Source organism: Dunckerocampus dactyliophorus, chromosome 20 (genome assembly GCF_027744805.1).
Source record: "Dunckerocampus dactyliophorus isolate RoL2022-P2 chromosome 20, RoL_Ddac_1.1, whole genome shotgun sequence".
In the NCBI taxonomy this organism is placed as follows: Eukaryota; Metazoa; Chordata; class Actinopteri; order Syngnathiformes; family Syngnathidae; genus Dunckerocampus; species Dunckerocampus dactyliophorus.
In genome coordinates this window covers 19,119,575-19,142,838 of record NC_072838.1, presented here as the reverse complement: position 1 = coordinate 19,142,838, position 23,264 = coordinate 19,119,575, and the positions used below count along the sequence as shown (strand labels likewise).

The 23,264-nt window shown below is 41.8% G+C and overlaps 2 protein-coding genes across 2 annotated transcripts; both read right to left on the bottom strand.

Annotated features, from left to right (window-relative positions):
* Positions 1–819: 819 nt before the first annotated feature.
* On the bottom strand, positions 820–5,672 carry LOC129173638 (mucin-2-like). The gene is made up of 2 exons (XM_054764696.1): positions 1,289–5,672; positions 820–836 (listed from the first exon to the last, which is right to left on the bottom strand). The coding sequence occupies exons 1-2, from the start codon at positions 5,670–5,672 to the stop codon at positions 820–822; spliced, it is 4,401 nt and encodes a 1,466-aa protein (XP_054620671.1).
* Positions 5,673–15,046: 9,374 nt separating this feature from the next.
* On the bottom strand, positions 15,047–17,983 carry LOC129173415 (uncharacterized). The gene is made up of 3 exons (XM_054764313.1): positions 17,911–17,983; positions 17,268–17,356; positions 15,047–15,747 (listed from the first exon to the last, which is right to left on the bottom strand). Exons 1-3 carry the CDS (start codon positions 17,913–17,915, stop codon positions 15,365–15,367), a joined length of 477 nt encoding a protein of 158 aa, XP_054620288.1. The 5' UTR covers positions 17,916–17,983; the 3' UTR covers positions 15,047–15,364.
* Positions 17,984–23,264: the final 5,281 nt, after the last annotated feature.

The window sequence follows — 23,264 nt, the reverse complement described above, 5'->3', positions numbered from 1 at the left end:
TAGTCATCTATTCTATGGTCTGAGCAGTGTGTGCAGATGTTAGAGTCAGTTAAGCCCATTCTAAACATTCTATGTCCTGTGTAGTGTACTCTATGAAGGATTTTAAACTGAATCAGCTGTAGGTTGGGATTATTGATTAACCGGGAAGCATTGAGACATATTTGCTTCCAGAATTCAGGGTCACAGCTTGTAGATAAATCTGAGTTCCATTTGGAGATTGTTACTCTGAATGGGTTGTCATTTTTTGAAAGTAGAACATATAATTTACATAATGTTTTAGGGGCAGATATTTTAAAAAATTGGTCAATAGTGGTATTGCAAACACAACTTCTGATCAATCCATGTCACTCTCACCTGAAATAATGTACACATTTAAGCCCCGCCCATTCCCGCCCAAACCACGCCCACTTTATTTCACTTCATTTAGACAGGTGAACAGATACTGATACTGATGTAACCCGCCCTGTTTCGCACCTGCCCGCACCGGGGCTTGAACACCGGACCTTCGTAATGGGAGGCGAGGGTACTTGACCACGCGACTAAAAGCCCGGACTGTCGGCCGCGTGTTCAGCGCAGCTCTTGAGGCAGAGGGAGTGAGGTTTTACCAACATACACTCGCACAGCCTCACAGGCTGGCATCCATTACACTGATACTGATACTAATACTGATACTAATACCGATACTGATACTGACACTGACACTGATACTGACACTGACACTGACACTGACGGTGGTGTAATCGCTCATCCCTAGTTTCTACCTTCAGCAACATTGCAGTGAAAAAAACTTCAAAGCTTAGATGGACATTTTTATTTTAGTTACCCCAGCAGGAATACTGTAAACAATATCCACAATACACAGGATACATGTACTGCAAACTAACTACACACTCCAATCAATGTTGAAAGGTGCTAACTATACACAGTACATTCAGGAAAACTAATATGAAATCTAATATGACTACTACTGCTCCAATCTGTAGCAACTACTACAATCTGGTAGTAATATCTGTATAAGTAGTATATCTTAAGCAGTAGCATTATCAGTGGGAGTTGTATCCCTTGGAGTACTTTCTGTAGTAGTAGTATTTATAAGGATGCTTTTTTTTGTAGTAGTAGTGTTTAGTAGTAGTGGTAGTTTCGGGAGGAGTAGTAACTGTACTACTAAATATAGTAGTGGTGTCATCTGCAGGAGTACTGTCTGTAGGATTGCTAGCTGTAGTAGCATTGTCTGTAGGAGTACCATCTGTTGTATTGCTAACTGTAGTAGCATTGTCTGTAGGAGTACCTTCCGTAGAATTGCTAGCTGTAGCAGTGTCGTCTTCAGGACTACCGTCTGTTGGATTGCAAACTGTAGTGGCATCATCTGCAGGAGTACCGTCTGTTGGATTGCTAGCTGTAGTAGCATCATTTGCAGGAGTACCATCTGTTGGATTTCTAGCTGTAGTAGCATTGTCTGCAGGAGTACCATCTGTAGGATTGGTAACTCTAGTGGAGTCGTCTGCAGGAGTACCGTCTGTTGGATTGTTAGCTGTAGTAGCATCATCTGCAGGAGTACCGTCTGTTGGATTGGTAACTCTAGTGGAGTCGTCTGCAGGAATACCGTCTGCTGGATTGCTAGCTGTAGTAGCATCATCTGCAGGAGTACCGTCCATAGAATTGCTAGCTGTAGTGGCGTCGTCTGTAGGAGTACCGTCTGTTGGATTGCTAGCTGTAGTAGCATCATCTGCAGGAGTACCGTCTGTTGGATTGCTAGCTGTAGTGGCATCATCTGTAGGAGTACCGTCTGCTGGATTGCTAGCTGTAGTAGCATCATCTGCAGGAGTACCGTCCGTAGAATTGCTAGCTGTAGTAGCATCATCTGCAGGAGTACCGTCTGTAGGATTGGTAATGCTAGTGGAGTCGTCTGCAGGAATACCGTATGCTGGGTTGCTAGCTGTAGTAGCATCATCTGCAGGAGTACCGTCTGTTGGATTTCTAGCTGTAGTAGCATCGTCTGCAGGAGTACCATCTGTAGGATTGGTAACGCTAGTGGAGTCGTCTGCAGGAGTATCGTCTGTAGGATTGCTAGCTGTAGTAGCATCATCTGCAGGAGTACCATCTGTTGGATTGCTAACTGTAGTAGCATCATCTGGAGGAGTACCATCCGTAGAATTGCTAGCTGTAGTAGCATCGTCTGCAGGAGTACCGTCTGTAGGATTGGTAACTCTAGTGGAGTCGTCTGCAGGAGTACCGTCTGCTGGATTGCTAGCTGTAGTAGCATCATCTGCAGGAGTACCGTCTGTAGGATTGGTAACTCTAGTGGCGTCGTCTGCAGGAGTACTGTCTTCTGGATTGCTAGCTGTAGTAGCATCATCTGCAGGAGTACCGTCTGTTGGATTGCTAGCTGTAGTAGCATCATCTGCAAGAGTACGGCCTGTTGGATTTCTAGCTGTAGTAGCATCGTCTGCAGGAGTACCGTCTGTAGGATTGGTAACTCTAGTGGAGTCGTCTGCAGGAGTACCATCCGTAGAATTGCTAGCTGTAGTAGCATCATCTGCAGGAGTACCGTCTGTAGGATTGGTAATGCTAGCGGAGTCGTCTGCAGGAGTACCGTCTGTAGGATTGCTAGCTGTAGTAGCAACATCTGCAGGAGTACCGTCTGTTGGATTTCTAGCTGTAGTAGCATCGTCTGCAGGAGTACCGTCTGTAGGATTGGTAACTCTAGTGGAGTCGTCTGCAGGAGTACCGTCTGTTGGATTGCTAGCTGTAGTAGCATCGTCTGCAGGAGTACTGTCTGTAGTATTGGTAACTCTAGTGGAGTCGTCTGCAGGAGTACTGTCTTCTGGATTGCTAGCTGTAGTAGCATCATCTGCAGGAGTACCGTCTGTTGGATTGCTAGCTGTAGTAGCAACATCTGCAGGAGTACCGTCTGCTGGATTGCTAGCTGTAGTAGCATCATCTGCAGGAGTACCGTCTGTAGGATTGGTAACTCTAGTGGAGTCGTCTGCAGGAGTACTGTCTTCTGGATTGCTAGCTGTAGTAGCATCATCTGCAGGAGTACCGTCTGTTGGATTGCTAGCTGTAGTAGCATCATCTGCAGGAGTACCGTCTGTTGGATTTCTAGCTGTAGTAGCATCGTCTGCAGGAGTACCGTCTGTAGGATTGCTAGCTGTAGTAGCATCGTCTGCAGGAGTACTGTCTGTAGGATTGGTAACTCTAGTGGAGTCGTCTGCAGGAGTACCGTCTGCTGGATTGCTAGCTGTAGTAGCATCATCTGCAGGAGTACCGTCTGTAGGATTGGTAACTCTAGTGGAGTCGTCTGCAGGAGTACTGTCTTCTGGATTGCTAGCTGTAGTAGCATCATCTGCAGGAGTACCGTCTGTTGGATTGCTAGCTGTAGTAGCATCGTCTGCAGGAGTACTGTCTGTAGGATTGGTAACTCTAGTGGAGTCGTCTGCAGGAGTACCGTCTGTGGAATTGCTAGCTGTAGTAGCATCATCTGCAGGAGTACCGTCTGTTGGATTTCTAGCTGTAGTAGCATCGTCTGCAGGAGTACCATCTGTAGGATTGGTAACGCTAGTGGAGTCGTCTGCAGGAGTACCGTCTGTAGGATTGCTAGCTGTAGTAGCATCATCTGCAGGAGTACCGTCTGTTGGATTGCTAACTGTAGTGGCATCATCTGGAGGAGTACCGTCCGTAGAATTGCTAGCTGTAGTAGCATCGTCTGCAAGAGTACCGTCTGTAGGATTGGTAACTCTAGTGGAGTCGTCTGCAGGAGTACCGTCTGCTGGATTGCTAGCTGTAATAGCATCATCTGCAGGAGTACCGTCTGTAGGATTGGTAACTCTAGTGGAGTCGTCTGCAGGAGTACTGTCTTCTGGATTGCTAGCTGTAGTAGCATCATCTGCAGGAGTACCGTCTGTTGGATTGCTAGCTGTAGTAGCATCATCTGCAGGAGTACCGTCTGTTGGATTTCTAGCTGTAGTAGCATCGTCTGCAGGAGTACCGTCTGTAGGATTGGTAACTCTAGTGGAGTCGTCTGCAGGAGTACCGTCCGTAGAATTGCTAGCTGTAGTAGCATCATCTGCAGGAGTACCGTCTGTAGGATTGGTAACGCTAGCGGAGTCGTCTGCAGGAGTATCGTCTGTAGGATTGCTAACTGTAGTAGCAACATCTGCAGGAGTACCGTCTGTTGAATTTCTAGCTGTAGTAGCATCGTCTGCAGGAGTACCGTCTGTAGGATTGGTAACTCTAGTGGAGTCGTCTGCAGGAGTACCGTCTGTTGGATTGCTAGCTGTAGTAGCATCGTCTGCAGGAGTACCGTCTGTAGGATTGGTAACTCTAGTGGAGTCGTCTGTAGGTGTACCGTCTGCTGGATTGCTAGCTGTAGTAGCATCATCTGCAGGAGTACCGTCTGTAGGATTGGTAACTCTAGTGGAGTCGTCTGCAGGAGTACTGTCTTCTGGATTGCTAGCTGTAGTAGCATCATCTGCAGGAGTACCGTCTGTTGGATTGCTAGCTGTAGTAGCATCATCTGCAGGAGTACCGTCTGTTGGATTTCTAGCTGTAGTAGCATCGTCTGCAGGAGTACCGTCTGTAGGATTGGTAACTCTAGTGGAGTCGTCTGCAGGAGTACCGTCCGTAGAATTGCTAGCTGTAGTAGCATCATCTGCAGGAGTACCGTCTGTAGGATTGGTAACGCTAGCGGAGTCGTCTGCAGGAGTACCGTCTGTAGGATTGCTAGCTGTAGTAGCAACATCTGCAGGAGTACCGTCTGTTGGATTTCTCGCTGTAGTAGCATCGTCTGCAGGAGTACCGTCTGTTGGATTGGTAACTCTAGTGGAGTCGTCTGCAGGAGTACCGTCTGCTGGATTGCTAGCTGTAGTAGCATCATCTGCAGGAGTACCGTCCGTAGAATTGCTAGCTGTAGTGGCGTCGTCTGTAGGAGTACCGTCTGTAGGATTGCTAGCTGTAGTAGCATCATCTGCACGACTACCGTCTGTTGGATTGATAACTGTAGTAGCATCATCTGTAGGAGTACCGTCTGTAGAATTGCTAGCTGTAGTAGCATCGTCTGCAGGAGTATCGTCTGTAGGATTGGTAATTCTAGTGGAGTCGTCTGCAGGAGTACCGTCTGCTGGACTGCTAGCTGTAGTAGCATCATCTGCAGGAGTACCGTCTGTAGGATTGCTAGCTGTAGTAGCATCATCTGCAGGAGTACCGTCTGTAGAATTGCTAGCTGTAGTAGCATCATCTGTAGGAGTACCGTCTGTTGGATTTCTAGCTGTAGTAGCATCATCTGCAGCAGTACCGTCCGTAGAATTGCTAGCTGTAGTGGCGTTGTCTGTCGGAGTACCGTCTGTTGAATTGCTAGCTGTAGTAGCATCATCTGCAGGAGTACCGTCTGTAGAATTGGTAACGCTAGAGGAGTCGTCTGCAGGAGTACCGTCTGTAGGATTGCTAGCTGTAGTATCATCATCTGCAGGAGTACCGTCTGTTGGATTGCTCGCTGTAGTAGCATCATCTGCAGGAGTACCGTCCGTAGAATTGCTAGCTGTAGTGGCGTTGACTGTAGGAGTACCGTCTGTTGGGTTGCTAGCTGTAGTAGCATTGTCGATAGGAGTAGTATCTGTAGGTTTATTTGGATGTGTGTCAGGTAGTACGTGAATAAAGAGGTACTTTCCCTTCATCTCCAAAATCAAGTGAGGAGTTTCTTCAGGAATCTTAAACTTGAATTTTCCAGGCTGCAAACAGAATTCTTCTGCAGGATCAATGGTTCTATTGGTTCCAGTGGTTCTCGTGGTTGTCGTGGTCCCAGCAATTGAAACGATATCATTCTGGGAAAATTGTGCTTGTGTAGGCAGACTCTTGGTTCCTGTTTGAAAGGATCGTAGTCATTTATCAGTATATATTCATATATTAGTAAGTATGTATTCATATAGTAAGTATGTATTCATATATCAGTAAGTATGTGGTCGTATATCAGTAAGTATGTAGTCGTATGTCAGTAAGTATGTATTCATATATCAGTAAGTATGCGGTCGTATATCAGTAAGTATGCCTTCATATATCAGTAAGTATGTAGTCGTATGTCAGTAAGTAGTCAAGTATATTAGTATGTAGTTTTATATTACTGTATATTTATCTATTTTGTTTAGTGTTTGATGACTTACCGACAAGCAGGAATACAAGAATGAAAGTCTTGATCATCATTGTGTTGTCTTTGTGTCCTCTGATGTCCAAGATGAAGTTAGATGATTTCCTGTAAGACAGTGAAGAGGAACATTGAATGGCATATAGAAAGTAGGTGGCGTCCAGCAGGGGACCGTGTCCTGTTGTTCAGTGCTCAGGAAGGTGTCTGGCATCTCTCTCCCCATGTTCACATTTTTCTCTACCAGTGTGATGTTACATTATTGTGTGTCACTGAAACCCTTTGGTCCTGAAGGACTGAGCTACAGCTGTCCCCACTGGAACATCCTGTCAAGAACATTGGGCCTCATTCACGAAAATCTTCTTAAAAGTCTTCTTAAGAAGTGTACTTAAGAAGGCGCGGGTTGGAAACTGCGCCGCATTCACGACACGTTCTTAAGTAGGGATAATCGTTCGCACCGGTGTTCTTAGGTTGATGAATGCCAACTGCGATGCCCGTGCATGTGAGCCCTAATTTGCATAGGTCACCGCCTATTATTTCCCATACAAGGTAAAAAATGTGCCGTGCGCAACGGGCAGCTGGAGGCGGAGATGGCAACGCGCAAGGGCAAGACTGAGGAGCAGCTGGACAACAAACGAAAGAAAAACTTCAATTCTACTGAAATAGAGGTGCTTTTACAAGGAGTGACCGAACACAAGACCACCTTATTTTCACGTGTATCCACCGGTCATCAGGCCATCCAAAAAGAGTCGGCATGGAGCACCATTGCTGGAAACATAAATGCCGTTTCCACGGAGAAACGCGCCACCGCAGAGGTTAAAAAGAAGTGCTTTGACTTAAAATAGACTAAAAAAACCAAACCATTTCGGAAACTCTAGAAAATATTTACACAATCATGATGGAAAAATAAAGTCAAAATACATAGTTTGTGTGTGACAATGTATTTTTTCTGTGGTTACATTTGATTAGACGCTGCCTAATTAATACAGCAGCCCCGTGCTCTGGCTCAAGACGTGGCTGGGGGCGCATGTCGTTATCTGGGGGTGCTACGTGCGCAATAGACACACCACGTTTCATTGCGATGTTATTCTGATGATCCTGAACATCTGCAAGAACAGAGAGGGAAGCCTGAAGCCTGAAGTGGGACATCAAATATTCGTCGCTTTCAGCAAATAAATCTAATGGTCCCTTTACATTCTCTCTCTGCGCAGCGCACGTCCAGCCAGCTACTTTTTTTTTTTTGATGAATTAGGATTTTAATATATATTTATCCATGGAGTATATTTTTGTTGTTTTATGATAAATAATTGTTGGGATATTTTATTTGCACTACATTTTTTGGGATCAGGTTGCAAAATCCATCATGAGGGCGATTGCGCATTGAAAGTGCAAGCTTTGCTTGTGCGTAAGAGTCCTCCTGAGTGTTCGTAGAATTTGTTCTTAGATCTAAGAACTGTGAGTTAAGAACACGTTTCATGAATGCCAAAAATCTTCGTAAGAAGGCTTTAAGAACAGATTTGTGCGTAAGAACGTTTCGTGAATGAGGCCCAATGTTCCTGCGGTGGTGAGCAGGACATTGTTGGACTTTGAATTGTCTTGATGTGTCCAACACATTGGGGTAGCATGATGTGTTTTTAAATGTGCTTTATTCATAAAACGTTGACCTGAGAAGACTCAGAACAAAGATGACTGCTTCCAATGTTCAAAGCACCCCTTCGGTCTCATTAGAAAAACATCCCAATGTACTGTATGTTCTGTTTTTATTCTAAGACTGATAGAGACAAAGTCCAACAAGTACCATCCAAGGGTTTGGGGGGTTTGATATTTGTCATTGTATAAACAGATGGAAATAAACCCGTAGACACGCTAAGAGGTTATACTGAAACGCAAAAGGTGAATTCAAATGTCATAAAATTGTAACCGTTGAAGACAACACAAATCAACAATTTAAACATTGACAACATGTCACATGACCAAGAAACACCATGAGCGTGTTGTACAGTACACACGTCTGTCCCCTTTGAAGAGCGTGCCTATGCTGGACTACCTCCTGGTCTCTGGATGGGTGCAAATGTAAACCTTGGTCAGCCTTAAGAGCCGTGCTGGGTGTCGAGTTGACAGTCCGGGCTTTTAGCTTGATACCTAACGCGCTCGACCATCATTCTGAAGGGCCTAGGTTCGAGCCCACAATGGTGTGCGGCGCTGAGTGAACCAGGCGGGCTACATGGGCATGAGCTGTGTCAAATGAGCTTCTCAGTTCTGGGTCTTCTTGCAGGAATGGCAGCAGATCCAAACATATCTGACAGTCGGCTCCCTCGCTGTCCCGATAACATTTAGTATAGTTGTTGGCATAAACAAAACATTCTTTGTTCCGGCCAATGTTAATTCTGGGCCGTATCAGTCTGGTGGCCTTGGTGTGTAGAAGCTATTTCTGTTTAACCTTTGACCCACTTACGCACATGTTCGTCTACTCTGCTCACTATTTCATCAAGCATTATTTCTATAAACTACTTGTAATCATTCACTAAGTTATTAGATGAATTGATGAAGCAGTTATAGCGATACTGTACTTATTTTAAGATACTCAACAATAATTCAATCAATAAACATCAATGCAAACAGTAATAATAATCATTATTTACCCACTCAGGAAATGTTTTTTTTTTGCTACAAAGTGCAAAGGGATACAACTTTCCTTTTATGCTCAAGTGGGAGAATTCCTGCTCCAAGCGGTTCCTCAATTTTTAGTCATGGGAGGGCTTTCCCCTGCAGCCTGTCACATAGAATGGGTGCTGTGGTGTACGAGAAGGGTATTCCAGAAGTGGTCGTACGTATGCCTTGTAGATGGTGATTGGTGCTTGGAGAGGGAGGAGGTTTTTAGTACGTCCCAGGATGTATAACCTCCTAGCAGAAACATCCAGATGGAAAAGTAAGGCTTGTGATGGCTGTGACGTCTCGATGTGTGGTGGCCACTTGGCACCACTATTAGCTTACCCGTCCCCATCTTACTCTGCAACCAAACGGCCTCTAAGAATTATTTTACACATATTTTGTTGCCTGTTTACTTTCATGTTTAAAGCGGGTGCCTTCCTGCACCAAAAGTGCTTGCAAATGAGAAATAATGTGACGACACAACGACTAAATCATGGCCAATATTTTGGCCCCTTTTCAGAAACCAAACGACGTGTCCTGTATTGGCCTGAAAAGGGATGCACTTTGTCCTCTATTATTGTAGAAATGAAAAATAGTCTTTGAAAGGATTCAATGGATTCCACGGACGACAGCTTCTCAAATAGTAAGCGAGAGGCGGGGGGGGGCTTTCAGTATGACTTGTAGAACAGACCTGCCAACATGCAACCAATGGCAACAGGAACACCAAAAGCAGTGGAGACATTGAAGAAGGTACACGATAAACAGCAGAGACACAAGTCATATGCAGGGAGAGGAGTGATGGACATGGAGGTCCAGGGAAGGAGAAGGGAGAGGAAGACTCAAGCGGAGGGAGGATGGGAGCCACGTGTACGGGCTAGGTGGACGAAAAAAAGCATCTTTTGGCTAGCAGTTCAGAGAAGAATAGAGGACTCACCGCACTGAATGAAATCCGTTGTTAGATCCCCAAACTGGAGGTTGACTTGGCTCTTCAGGTCCCGGTCTGTTCTTTCGACAATTCATTTTCTTCTTATGCATCTCAGGAGGCTAATTGGTGTCTTAACATTCAGCTGGAATGACTAAGAAAAACGCCACTCTTGTCACGTAACATTTCCAGCCATTTGTCAACAATTGTTAATAACAATGGCAATAATTAAAAGGACGCGCCTTGCAATGGAAGTGTCCAGAACAGATGCAAATTGGGCGTTTTAATTAGGATCATTCAGTGTTCCCCAGTTAGTCATTTAAACAGCCAAGGGCGTGAGTTGTCTTTTGAATGTTTTTTTTGTACAAATGACGAGCATCTGGGAAATCTGCCTCGCAACAACAGACAACAGACGAGGGCTGTCCTACCTAGTTAGACTAGAGCTGACCCACCCGGTCGTTGAGCATGAACTAATGAAGCCAAACATCTTCAAAGACAACCAGAAATCCAGTTGCGATCCATTCAGTGCGTTGACAAAACAATGTCCTGCATGAATGAGAATATGCACTGGCTAGTGTGTGTGTGTGTGTGTGTGTGTGTGTATTGTCCTTGGCACAGACTTTGGGCTGCAGGTTTCCTGCTATGTCATCTGCAATCATGGCCAAAAGTTTTGGGATTGCTTTAAATTTGGTGTTTCCGTGACTTTGTCAGGCTTGCAGGTTTAAATTGATGTCACAACGGGTCTAATAGCAATAGCCATAGCAATACAAACAAAAACAAAATAAAAAATGATGATGTTGTTGTTGTGGCTGTAAACCATGACAAACTAAACCCTGAACCGCCGACATCACTTCCTGTCCTCCACACAAAACACATTTACTGCGACCCACATGAGCAGCAGTTTCATTTATGTCTTATTTTCTCTGATTATGTCTACCAGAGATGGGAGCAAGTCAGTGTTTTGCAAGTCTCAAGTCTTTAATCTCCACAGTGTCGAGTCAAGTCTCAAGTAAAGACTTGAAGGGCCAAGTTGAGCCTCAAGTCAAGACAAGACACGTCAAATCATAGGCTTGACATTTTTGAGTCCTTCCAAGTCATTAGCACTGCTTAGTTTTTACCAAATCAAATGATCCACTTATTTTATTTGTTTGAAATAAGAGCAATGTGAGTGCTGACATGGCATTCAGGACTTAGTCAGTGCACAGAAATTTAATCCACACCCTCCGTTGTTTCTTCTTAAACCTGATTGGACGTTAATGGATGCATTCAATGAGGCAGATTCTGTGGGAAAATTTGTTGTCTTGCTGGAAATGACATCATAACGATCACACTAGTTGACCCATGGCTGTTTGGTATTCACGAACACACACTGATACAGTATGTCCCTCTGCCAGTCTGAGATCACCAAAGTATGTTTCAGTAAACTCCCGGACTTTCTGAACAGCTGTGGAAAAGCTGCGTTCATCGGTGGACCAATTTCCACAGCTGGCAGAGGTCAGAGAGGAATTTGCCCGAATTCTCAGCCTGCACACCTGACTTGAGGCAGCTTGTAGAACACATACAATTCCATTCATAGACAACTTCAACCCGTTCTCAAACTGCTTTTCTGCTTACAAAAAAGACGGCATCCAACCAAATAGGCAGGGAAGCCACATGTTGGTAGCAAATATGCAGCATGCCATCCAAAACATCTAGAGCACATGTGTCAAACTCATGCCCTGGAGGGCCGAGACGCTGCAGGTTTTCTCTCCAACCAGTTTCTTCAGCAGGTGATTTAATTGATGAGCTCCTTCCCTCAAACTGAAGGTGTTAATCATTAAAATCACCTGCTTTCGTGACTGGCTGGAAAGAAAACCTGCAGTGTCTCGGCCCTCCATGGCACCAGTTTGACACCCCCGCTCTAGAGGACCGACTCTTACTCGCCCCTCTTCTTCCTCTTTGCTACAACGTCACACAGCGTCTCCATTCAACTGCGCCTCCTGCCAGCTGTACTCAGAATCAACTCCCTCATGGTTTTCTTGACCTTTCATCACAATGACCATAAATTACTAGAATTGGCAAACGATACAGACCAGAACTCCATTGCTTTCACTCAATCAGCAGCAACTGAAGGATACAACAGCAACATCAAAACAGCTGAAAGATTCACAGCAGTAGCAGAACAGCATCAGACAAGACTTTTTACAATTGAATTGGATTGGATTGGACTTTCACCCAATGAAATCAACACAAAAAAGTATAGAGTAGTGTGTATACAGTAGTATATGTGCCGTATAGAATATTCCATACAATTCATCATAATATCTTTATTAAGAAATGACAAACGAAGGGTGTGGTTTTAAGTTGTGTAAAAAGCTACTTCACAAACAGGAAGCAAAATATGAGGCAAAGAGGCCATGTCCAGACATATGAATCGGTGTACCCCAGGGGTCAATTTTAGGACCAAAACATGTACATAAATGACATATTTAAAGCCACGAAAGGCATAAAGCTAAGATTATTTGCAGATGACACAAGTGGATTGTGTTCAAGGAAGACTAATACAGCAGAAAAGAACACATGTAAAAAGATTACCCTTGAACTGAAGTAAAATAAAAATAACGGTACTCAGAAAATGTAAAGCAGATACTCAAGCACAAACACAAATAGCTGCTGTAGAAGTTAAAATGGTCCAAGAAAAGACATTTTTAGGAGTCATCATAGATAATCAAATGAGCTGGAAATCACACACAAAGTAATTTACGACATAAAGTGGCAAGAAATAGATTAATATTCAAAAAACACCAAAATCATTTCATAACACAATAATAGTGCTGCTCACTGGGCGGAGTTACGGTGCGGAATCATTTCACTCATCATCATCATCATCAACTTGCATATTTTTAACCAGAAGAATGAATTTGTGCATGGAGTATGGTCATGAAAACTAATAGTCAGGGAAACTCACTCTTTTTAAACGACAATGATGTCGTATTTTGCACCACATTTCTCTTTCCTGTCCTGCTGGTAGCGTTCAAACTTGGGAGGTGTCTCTTTTGACGCGTTAGCATGTTAGGCGTGTTTCCAAGTTCACACCTAACCGCACACACAGCTTTTGTATTGTCTACTTGTTTATTTCCATCCTCCTATTTTATACTGAAACCAAAGTGTTCTCAAACGGGGAACTTTAGGTTTGCTGCAGGGGTGAGGGTGGAGGGTGTTGGGTGGGTGTCTTCTCACTCGGCAGGCTCCCTTGCCATGCTGTGCACAAAAGTGGAGGCGGAAATTCACCAGCACGTCCAATAATTGATATTTTGAATGGTTTGTCTGGCAAAAACTACATTAAAATAAAATAATATCCTGCATCCAATAATGCGGCACAGGGTTGTGCCCAACCTAAAGAGGCGTACAAAAGATTTGATACAAATACACATAAAAATGTTAAGGATATCTGTATGTGCACTCGAAGTATTGAATGGACTCAGTAAAGAACAAAACAGTACAAGCATATGGTGCTTAGAAAGTAAAAAAGAAGAAGAATGACTGAGCACAGTGCCTGATATCATTAGCCAAAACGTCATCACGGGACGGGGTAGGATCACACAAACTTCTTCCTCTACCTTTTGGACATATTTCAGTGCAAGTTGTGGTACGCTGATTAGTAGGGGTGTAGATTGTAGATTCAAACATGAGGAGGTTTGTGGTTTGGGGAAAAGCTGTATGGCGAGAACAGGGCAGCCAAAAGCCAATCAGACTGTGAAGTATGGCATGGCTACTATGAATGATAATACGGTTATATGGAAGTGGCAGAGTGCAAGGCATTATTGGAATTTCTGCACACCTTGCAATCCAACCTACCTTAGTCTTCACTGCATCAGAAAGTGACACAGCTGCTCGCTACTTGTTGATGTCCAAGCAGAAGCTGTAGTAATTCTACAGTATCTTTCATCAACTTCACTTAATGAGTCGTCAGATGTTGGGACTTGTCTGCACCCTTGATCACCAAGCGCTTCTATTGACACTCATTGCATTTGGCTCAGCACCAACTTTCAAGTACTGCCGATCACCCGAGGCCTCATCTATAAAGCTTACGTACGCACAAAACAGGGCTGAAAAGTTGCGTACGCCGCTCTGCAAGCCAAGTATGCCACCTATAGAAACACAACCTGGCGTGAGAATGTGTGCACCCTGTATAGTTGGTGTATGCACTTTTTGGAGACATGGCAAAAAGCACATTTTAAGAGGTGAAGTGAAATCATATGTTAGAAATAAACATGCAGTGGAAGCCAATAAAGTTGTATCCATCGTTGCATGAAAACATCACAGCGTTATTGACTTCAAACATTTGTCGAAAGTGTTGTTATTTGATGTGACACTGATGGAAATCATAAACCCCATTATGCACCAGCGTATAGGATCCCCACTAAAAGATAAATAAAAAACACAATGCAGCACTTGAATACTTACATCTTCCATTAATATTAATTATAACAAACATCACGTTGTCAGTTAAATAATCCTAGAGTTGAAGTTTCCAAGACACAGCTAGTATGTCCTCCGTGCTCCGTTTGTCTTTTTTTTTCTGGACAATTTATCAAAAAAATAAGATAGTTTTTTGCTTCATATGTCAAGTATGTCATCAATAGCAACATTTATTTAGCATGCACAGCCTTTATGCGTGTGGGTAGTGTCAGGGTCGTGTACGTAAACGTGTCGTGGACGTTTCCTTTTCCACAAATGATGGGCTTTTCTTTTGTTGTGCTTTGAAATAACACACAACATTAGTTCCTCATCAAATAATGAAAATATAGCTAATAGTTTGATGGTGTTAATGTCATCATTACGTTCAATAATTTTACAATTTCTGTCTGGAATTACAGCCATTCATTTTCCACATAACTTCATGCCCATTTGAGTCTTTGAAGCCACCTTTGATATACTTTTCCCAGTATTTCCCCCTCCATTTTCCTGAAAGCCTGCTTCTTCATCCTCGTGGTCTTCCCACAGCTGTGATTCCAATGTTGTCAAGACTCTTTAAATATGGACACCACATTCATGAGTTACTTTGCATTGCATACTTTGCATTCTATGGTAAAGCGACTTGAGGCAGAGCTGTGTACACACACAAGGTGGAATCTCTGAACCACAAATTGTGTAAATGTGTGCATACGCCACTTTTTTTTTAGGTCTGAATATATCTGTCTGTGGATGGATATTTCTTGAATTCATTTGTGTTTCTATTAGACTAGGACTTACTTAGACTAACCCTTACCCTTACCTGCATTACAAATCTAATGATTCATGTGGATTGATCAGTCCACAAAAGTAAGTAACAACTGTCAGAGATTTTTAATGATTGGTTGATGACAGAAAGAACTTACAAGTAACAGAGAGCAGAAAGTCATCATGATTTTCTAAACACCCACAGACCTTTCACCAGTGAGCTTCTCTTCAATATCAATATTATATAACAAAATATAACACCTTCAAGCACATTATGGTAGCAAGCACTTGTCTTTATCCACCATTTGGCGTCTTCTTCCGGAGCAACACTACGTGTCATGCTACAGTGGCCTCTTTCCCACCACACCTTCGCGAATGGTCAGTGATAGAATGTGATAGAACAGGAACATAATCAGAGAAATAAAATGTCAAACTAATAACGCTGCAGTTCTTATTCAGTTATCGTCTGGGGTTGTTGGTTGAGGAGTTGGTAGAGGAGGAGTTGGTGGAGTTGTTGGTTGAGGAGTTGGTGGAGAAGGAGTTGGTGGAGTTGGCATTGTGTCCAGCTCAATAAAGATACACCCGTCTTCAACCCGAAAAGAAAAGGTAGGAGTTGGATTGGGAAGCTTAAACTTGAGGAGATCGCCTGGCTGTAAACATTGTACTGGAGGATCAGTGGGTGGGGTGGTGGGTGGTGGAGTGGGTGGCGTTGTGGGTGGTGGAGTGATTGGTGGAGTGGGGGAAGGAGTGGGTGGCATCGTTGGTGGTATCGTGGGTGGAGATGGGTTATCATCTGGAGTTGTAGCAATAATTGCTTCAATAGGCAGAGTCTTGGTTCCTGTTTGAAAGGAATGTAGTCATATATCAGTATGTATTCATATATCAGTAAGTATATATTCATATATCAGTAAGTATGTATTCATATATCAGTAAGTATGTATTCATATATCAGTAAGTATGTGGTCATATATCAGTAAGTATGTATTCATATATCAGTAAGTATGTATTCATATATCAGTAAGTATGTATTCATATATCAGTAAGTATGTAGTCGTATATCAGTAAGTATGTATTCATATATCAGTAAGTATGTGGTCATATATCAGTAAGTATGTATTCATATATCAGTATGTATTCATATATCAGTAAGTATATATTCATATATCAGTAAGTATGTAGTCGTATATCAGTATGTATTCATATATCAGTAAGTATATATTCATATATCAGTAAGTATGTATTCATATATCAGTATGTGGTAATATATCAGTAAGTATGTGGTCGTATATCAGTAAGTATGTATTCATATATCAGTAAGTATATATTCATATATCAGTAAGTATGTAGTCGTATATCAGTAAGTATGTATTCATATATCAGTAAGTATGTGGTCATATATCAGTAAGTATGTATTCATATATCAGTATGTATTCATATATCAGTAAGTATATATTCATATATCAGTAAGTATGTAGTCGTATATCAGTATGTATTCATATATCAGTAAGTATATATTCATATATCAGTAAGTATGTATTCATATATCAGTATGTGGTAATATATCAGTAAGTATGTGGTCGTATATCAGTAAGTATGTATTCATATATCAGTAAGTATGTATTCATATATCAGTAAGTATGTGGTCGTATATCATTAAGTATGTATTCATATATCAGTAAGTATGCCTTCATATATCAGTAAGTATGTGGTCATATATCAGTAAGTATGTATTCATATATCAGTATGTATTCATATATCAGTAAGTATACAGTATATTCATATATCAGTAAGTATGTAGTCGTATATCAGTAAGTATGTGGTCATATATCAGTAAGTATGTAGTCGTATATCAGTAAGTATGTATTCATATATCAGTAAGTATGTGGTCATATATCAGTAAGTATGTATTCATATATCAGTATGTATTCATATATCAGTAAGTATATATTCATATATCAGTAAGTATGTAGTCGTATATCAGTATGTATTCATATATCAGTAAGTATATATTCATATATCAGTAAGTATGTATTCATATATCAGTATGTGGTCATATATCAGTAAGTATGTGGTCGTATATCAGTAAGTATGTATTCATATATCAGTAAGTATGTATTCATATATCAGTAAGTATGTGGTCGTATATCATTAAGTATGTATTCATATATCAGTAAGTATGCCTTCATATATCAGTAAGTATGTGGTCGTATATCAGTAAGTATGTATTCATATATCAGTAAGTATGCCTTCATATATCAGTAAGTATGTAGTCGTATGTCAGTAAGTAGTCAAGTATATTAGTATGTAGTTTTATATTACTGTATATTTATCTATTTTGTTTAGTGTTTGATGACTTACCGACAAGCAGGAATACAAGAATGAAAGTCTTGATCATCATTGTGTTGTCTTTGTGTCCTCTGATGTCCAAGATGAAGTTAGATGATTTCCTGTAAGACAGTGAAGAGGAACATTGAATGGCATATAGAAAGTAGGTGGCGTCCAGCAGGGGACCGTGTCCTGTTGTTCAGTGCTCAGGAAGGTGTCTGACATCTCTCTCCCCATGTTCACATTTTGCTCTACCAGTGTGATGTTACATTATTGTGTGTCACTGAAACCCTTTGGTCCTGAAGGACTGAGCTACAGCTGTCCCCACTGGAACATCCTGTCAATGAAAAAAAAAAAAAACAATGTTCCTGCGGTGGTGAGCAGAACATTGTTGGACGTCAGTGGTGTTCTGAGATCCATGAAAGGATGTTTTCTCATAAACCCTCCTTTGTGCTTCCATGTAAAAAATGTGTCAATAACAAGGCTCAAGCAGAACAAAGAAGGCTGCATGCAATGAAAAACATCCCAAAGAACATCCAGTTTGACCTCTCTTATTCCACAAGACTCATGGAAACAACGTCCAAAAGTACCATGGTCTTCTGTGTCCATGACGACACACAGTACACTTTCAACCATCTATCTTTACACTGGAAGTCAAGATGAAGAAAGGACTTACCGCATTGAATGACATCCGTGGTTAGAACCCGGACTGGAGGTTGACTTTACTCTCAGTGTCCTGGTCTCCGTCCTGGTCCAACATATATATGCTGCTTTAATAAAGGCCTCCTCCCACATTAAGTGGAGACTAATTATTTAATTAGTACTTTTTGTTCTCAGGCAGCTAATTGGTGTTAATGTTCAGGTACAATCCTTTCTACTAAAAGGAGAATCTTGCCAAGCGACATTTCTTAACATAAGTCATTGTTTCACAAATGGTAACATATCTCACCAGGGTATTCACGTGTTATTGTTTCACAAGTCAAGTTGCAGTTAAACAGCCCAATGGGCGTGACTGGTATCAGTCAACTTTTAAGTTTTATATATTGACTATAAAAAGTGCCTTGGACATGTCCAGGAGAAAGAATCCTATTCTAAAAGGTTAAGTCAGAACCAGTATGTAGTTTTTATACCAGTATGTACTGCATGTACAGTATATACAGTATAATGTATATACAGTATGTACTGTAATGTATTGAGAAGTGCCAGTAGTGTGATGGGAAGATGGAAAGAATACTTTGAAGAGCTGATGAACGTGGAAATGAGAACAAAGACTAGAAGAGGTGACTTTTGTGGACCAGGAAGTAGCAAAGATTTGTCAGGATGAAGTGAGGAGGGCATTGAAGAGGATGAAGAGTGGAAAGGCCGTCGGTCCTGATGATATACCTGTAGAGGTTTGGAAATGTCTAGGAGAGGTGGCAGTAGAGTTTCTGACTGGGTTGTTCAACAGGATCTTAGATCATGAAAAGATGCCGGAGGAATGGAGGAGAAGTGTGCTGGTGCCCATTTCTAAGAACGAGGGAGATGTGCAGAGCTGTGGCAACTCCAGAGGAATAAGCTGATGAGCCATACAATGAAGTTATGGGAAAGTGTAGTTGAAGCTAGACTAAGGGCACAAGTGAGCATTTGTGAGCAGCAGTATGGTTTCATGCCAAAAAAGAGTACTACAGACGCAGTATTTGCTTTGAGGATGTTGACAGAGAAGTACAGAGAAGGCCAGACGGAGCTGCTGGTTTTTGTAGATGTGGAGAAAGCTTATGACAGGGTCCCCAGAGAGGAACTGTGCTATTGTATGAGGAAGTCTGGAGTGGCAGAAAAGTATGTTAGAGCGGTGCAGGACATGTATGAGGACTGGAAGACAGTGGTGAGGTTTTGCTGTAGGTGTGACAGAGGAGTTCAAGGTGGAGGTGGGACTGCATCAGGGATCAGCTCTGAGCCCCTTCTTGTTCGCTAAGGTGATGGACAGACTGAGACGAGGTTAGACAGGAATCTCCATGGACTATGATGTTTGCAGATGACATTGTGATCTGCAGTGAGAGCAGAGAACAGGTGGAGGAGAAGCTAGAGAGGTGGAGGTTTGCCCTGGAAAGGAGAGGAATGAAGGTTAGCCTCAGTAAGACAGAGTACATGTGTGTGAATGAGAGGGACCCAAGTGGAACACTGAGCTTACAGGGAGAAGAGATCAAGAAGGTGGAGGATTTGAAGTACTTAGGGTCAACAGTCCAGAGCAATGGAGAGTGTGGAAAAGAGGTGAAGAAGCGTGTACAGGCAGGATGGTACGGGTGGAGAAAAGTGTCAGGTGTGATGTGTGATAGAAGAGTTTCAGCTAAAATGAAAGGAAAGGTGTACAAAACTGTGGTGGTGTTTGGTCTGGAGACATTGTCCATGAGGAAAAGACAGGAGACAGAGCTGGAGGTAGCAGAGATGAAGATACTGAGGTTCTCTCTGGGAGTGACCAGGAAGGATAGGATCAGGAATGAGTACATCAGAGGGACAGCACATGTTAGAGGTTTTGGCGATAAAGTCAGAGAGGCCAGACTGAGATGGTTTGGACATGTCCAGAGGAGAGATAGGGAATATACAGGTAGAAGGATGCTGAGTTTGGAACTGCCAGGCAGGAGGCCAAGAGGAAGACCAAAGAGGAGGTTTATGGATGTAGTAAAAGAGGACATGAAGGTAGTTGGTGTGAGAGAAGAGGATGCAGAAGACAGGGTTAGATGGAGGCAATTGATTGGCTGTGGTGACCCCTGAAGGGAAAAGCCCAAAGGAAAAGAAGAAGAAGAAGACTGTATAGTATTCTACCAGTATGTACCGGTACTGTAGTTTTCAAAACTAAAAACACCAAGACAAACAGATTTGTACACCACTGTTTGGGAACTATTCTAAATGCTACTGAATATCCAAGACGCAGTCTTGTCCTCCAGGTCGATGCTACCTTTGGTTGTCATTTCAGTATTGCTTCAAGATGTTAGCGAGTGGATGTCCTTAAATCTACAGAAAGGAAAAAATGTCATTGATTATATTTGGTAATTTGAGGATGTGGTTTCAATGGTGGGGGTGTTTTTAGCTGTGGATGTAGATGTTTCAATTATGCGTGTAAATAAGTAATTGTTGGGTTGGGATCTTTCATTGGTGGATGTAGATGTTTCAATGTGGGTGTAGATGCAGTCGTCCCTTGTTTATGGCGCTTAATTTGTTCCCGACCCGATCGTGATAAGTGAATTTCCACGAAGAAGGATTCAATATTAAATATTTTCAATATTTTCATAGTTAGAGCATAGAAAACATGTTTATGACTTTCTAAATACTCTTTTTTAACATGATTAGCATAAACAGACCTGCACACAGCCACGTACTTCTCAGATATTTGGGTGTAAGCGGGGGTATTCAGGCTGTAATCTCTCTGCTGTAATACGGAAGCCTGGGAATGCCCATATACATACCATCTGGCAGACGTGCCCAACTATTCAAACCTTGGCCTTCATGGGGGGTTGTTTGCCATGGTTCCTTCCAAGGGAGCATTAGCATTTCACACTTTGGGCAACACTTTTACACTAGTAGTTTTTGCTGCACTCGTCCCACTTCTGTTGGTCAAATAAGTAGGGAGGGGCCTGTTTTATGTGCATACTTTACACTTATTATAATTGTAACTCATATTTCATATGATTGAATGTACTTATAATTTATTTATATTATAAATGTGTTATGATTGGCACTGTCAATTCCATCATTACAAAAATAAAGATGACACACAATCATGGCAAAAATGTCACTAAACGCATAAATAAAAGCAGAATAAAACAGCACTTTCAGTACCTTGGAAGATAGAATGTGCTGCACAAGTGAAAGCCTATTAAAATATAGAAATTTACATGAAATAGTTTACTTTAACTCGGACAGGCAAGAGGTACAGATTCCTTGAAATAAGGAAGTTACAAGTGCTGACAGCTGCTAGCAAGCCAAGTTAACTGCTGAAGTTCAAAGCGGTTGCCTAGCAACAATGCCAAACCCAAAGCGAAATGATACTGGCCCTGGAAATCCGGGTTCACAATCAGAAACAGGGCCGGTCTGGCTGTCGGATGAGGGGGATGGCATGTAGATGGATGTAGAACCAGATGTAGAACTAGTTCCACAATTCAAAGATCTCGAGAGCAATAATTTGATGTTATTTCTCGCATTGAAGGGAGCGATGAGAAAGATACAAGCGCAACCTTCAGCACAAGCAAAGCAAGATCAAAGAGGCCAGCTATAACAGATTGGATATGTACAATCGCAGAATGACAGCCTCTATGAAAAACTCTAGCAGTCAGTCATAAACCTTAAGGAGGAAAATAGAGCACTGTGCAAAGATACCAAGGCACTACAAGACATGATCAAGGTACTACAAGATGATAATGACAGGGATCTGACAAATTCTGAGCCTGGTGACGTCATAATATGCAAATTAGATTAGTACGTTTACTCCTATCTCAAACTTTGGGTCATACTGATGATTTTTCTCATTTACACTTTGCCTTTATATCTAACCATTTTCAAGCTACAACCTTTTGAAATAGGAAGATCAAAAACGGAAAAACTCTGGCACCTAAAGAGTTAAGGAGGTTAAAAACCCTATGGAAACAAATAGAGCATTATGCAATGATATCAAGGTTCTACAGGATTCTATCAAGACACTATTGGAAGATAATGCACCACTCTTGTGGAAGAGAAAGAAGCAAAGGAACTGAGCGAATGAAAAAGATAATTTACTGAGATGGATCAGAAGACACGAATGAATGATGTGATCCTCACAGGGCTCTGAATTACACCTACGCCCAAAACAGAAGAACTGCATGGAATGGATGTTCCTTCAAGAAAGCAACAAATTGCCAACTTTCTACAATCAAGGGAGGTGGATGTAGATACAGTATTAACACCATCGATAATTGCATCCCACTGTATGGCAGAAACAACATCACACCTGTCATCATCGTTAAGTTACTACACCACACATCAGAAAGCTAAGTAGTATATGCTTGCTTCAGTACCTCATACTAAATACCCAAGTACTGCATGGATTGTATTTCTTTTCCATGACTCCACGAATGGCCAGAGACTATTCTTACTCCAAAGACAACATGAATGTGACAAAATGACTTTTATATCAGAAGGGTTTATATTAAAATAACTCGAGATGCTCCCATCAGGGTTGTATACCAATACAGATCACATGACTTAGCTGTACATTTTCAATGTATTCATGATAAGTGGTCTTGGCCAGGGTCGCCATTAGACAATTTCAAGGACCCCTGGCAAACAGTAAAAAATAAACATTTGGGCCAATAGTTTTTTTGTTTTGGTTTTTGCCTTTATTTTTGTGAAACGACTTTGACTGAATTCAATCTGACGCATGTTTTGGAGTAATACAAATACTTGGGAAATAAATTGTTTTTTAGTTCAAGATAACAAAATGAAGAGAATAAAATACTAGACATGAATATGTTTATGAAATAGAAATGTGTGTTAAAAGAGAAGAAATAAGAGTGTGGAGGTTTCTTTCATCACATTTAGAGCTGTCAACTATTTGTCTTTCATTTCAATTGTACGCTACTTTATGTACCAATCACATCTCCACCAAAAACACTCTTTATGCTATTTTGTGCTCCTTTGTCATTTCAAAAGTCTGGATTCAACACTTACCTGTATAATAAAAAACTTATAAGAGTTGAAGCAAATGTTCTCTGGTGAGCTACTGCAACTGAGCTGGCGAGCTAGGAGAGCCCTGTCATAGTATTGCCATCATAAGGCTTTATGTTCATTAAACAAGCACACACAAGTAGTGTTTGGAGGACAAGACATCATATCATGACAACAAGACAGCGAAATTACTAAGTTATGGGGTACCTACTAACTTTTGGTATCCACTTCCCCGTGGGACAAAAAACAGCTCCGAACTAACTGCATTGCGTGTTGTTTTAAAAACAAAATGTCACTGTGGTAAAAAGTCACATTTGAAGTCTGAAGACCAGCAGCTAGGTGAATAACTCTAGCTAG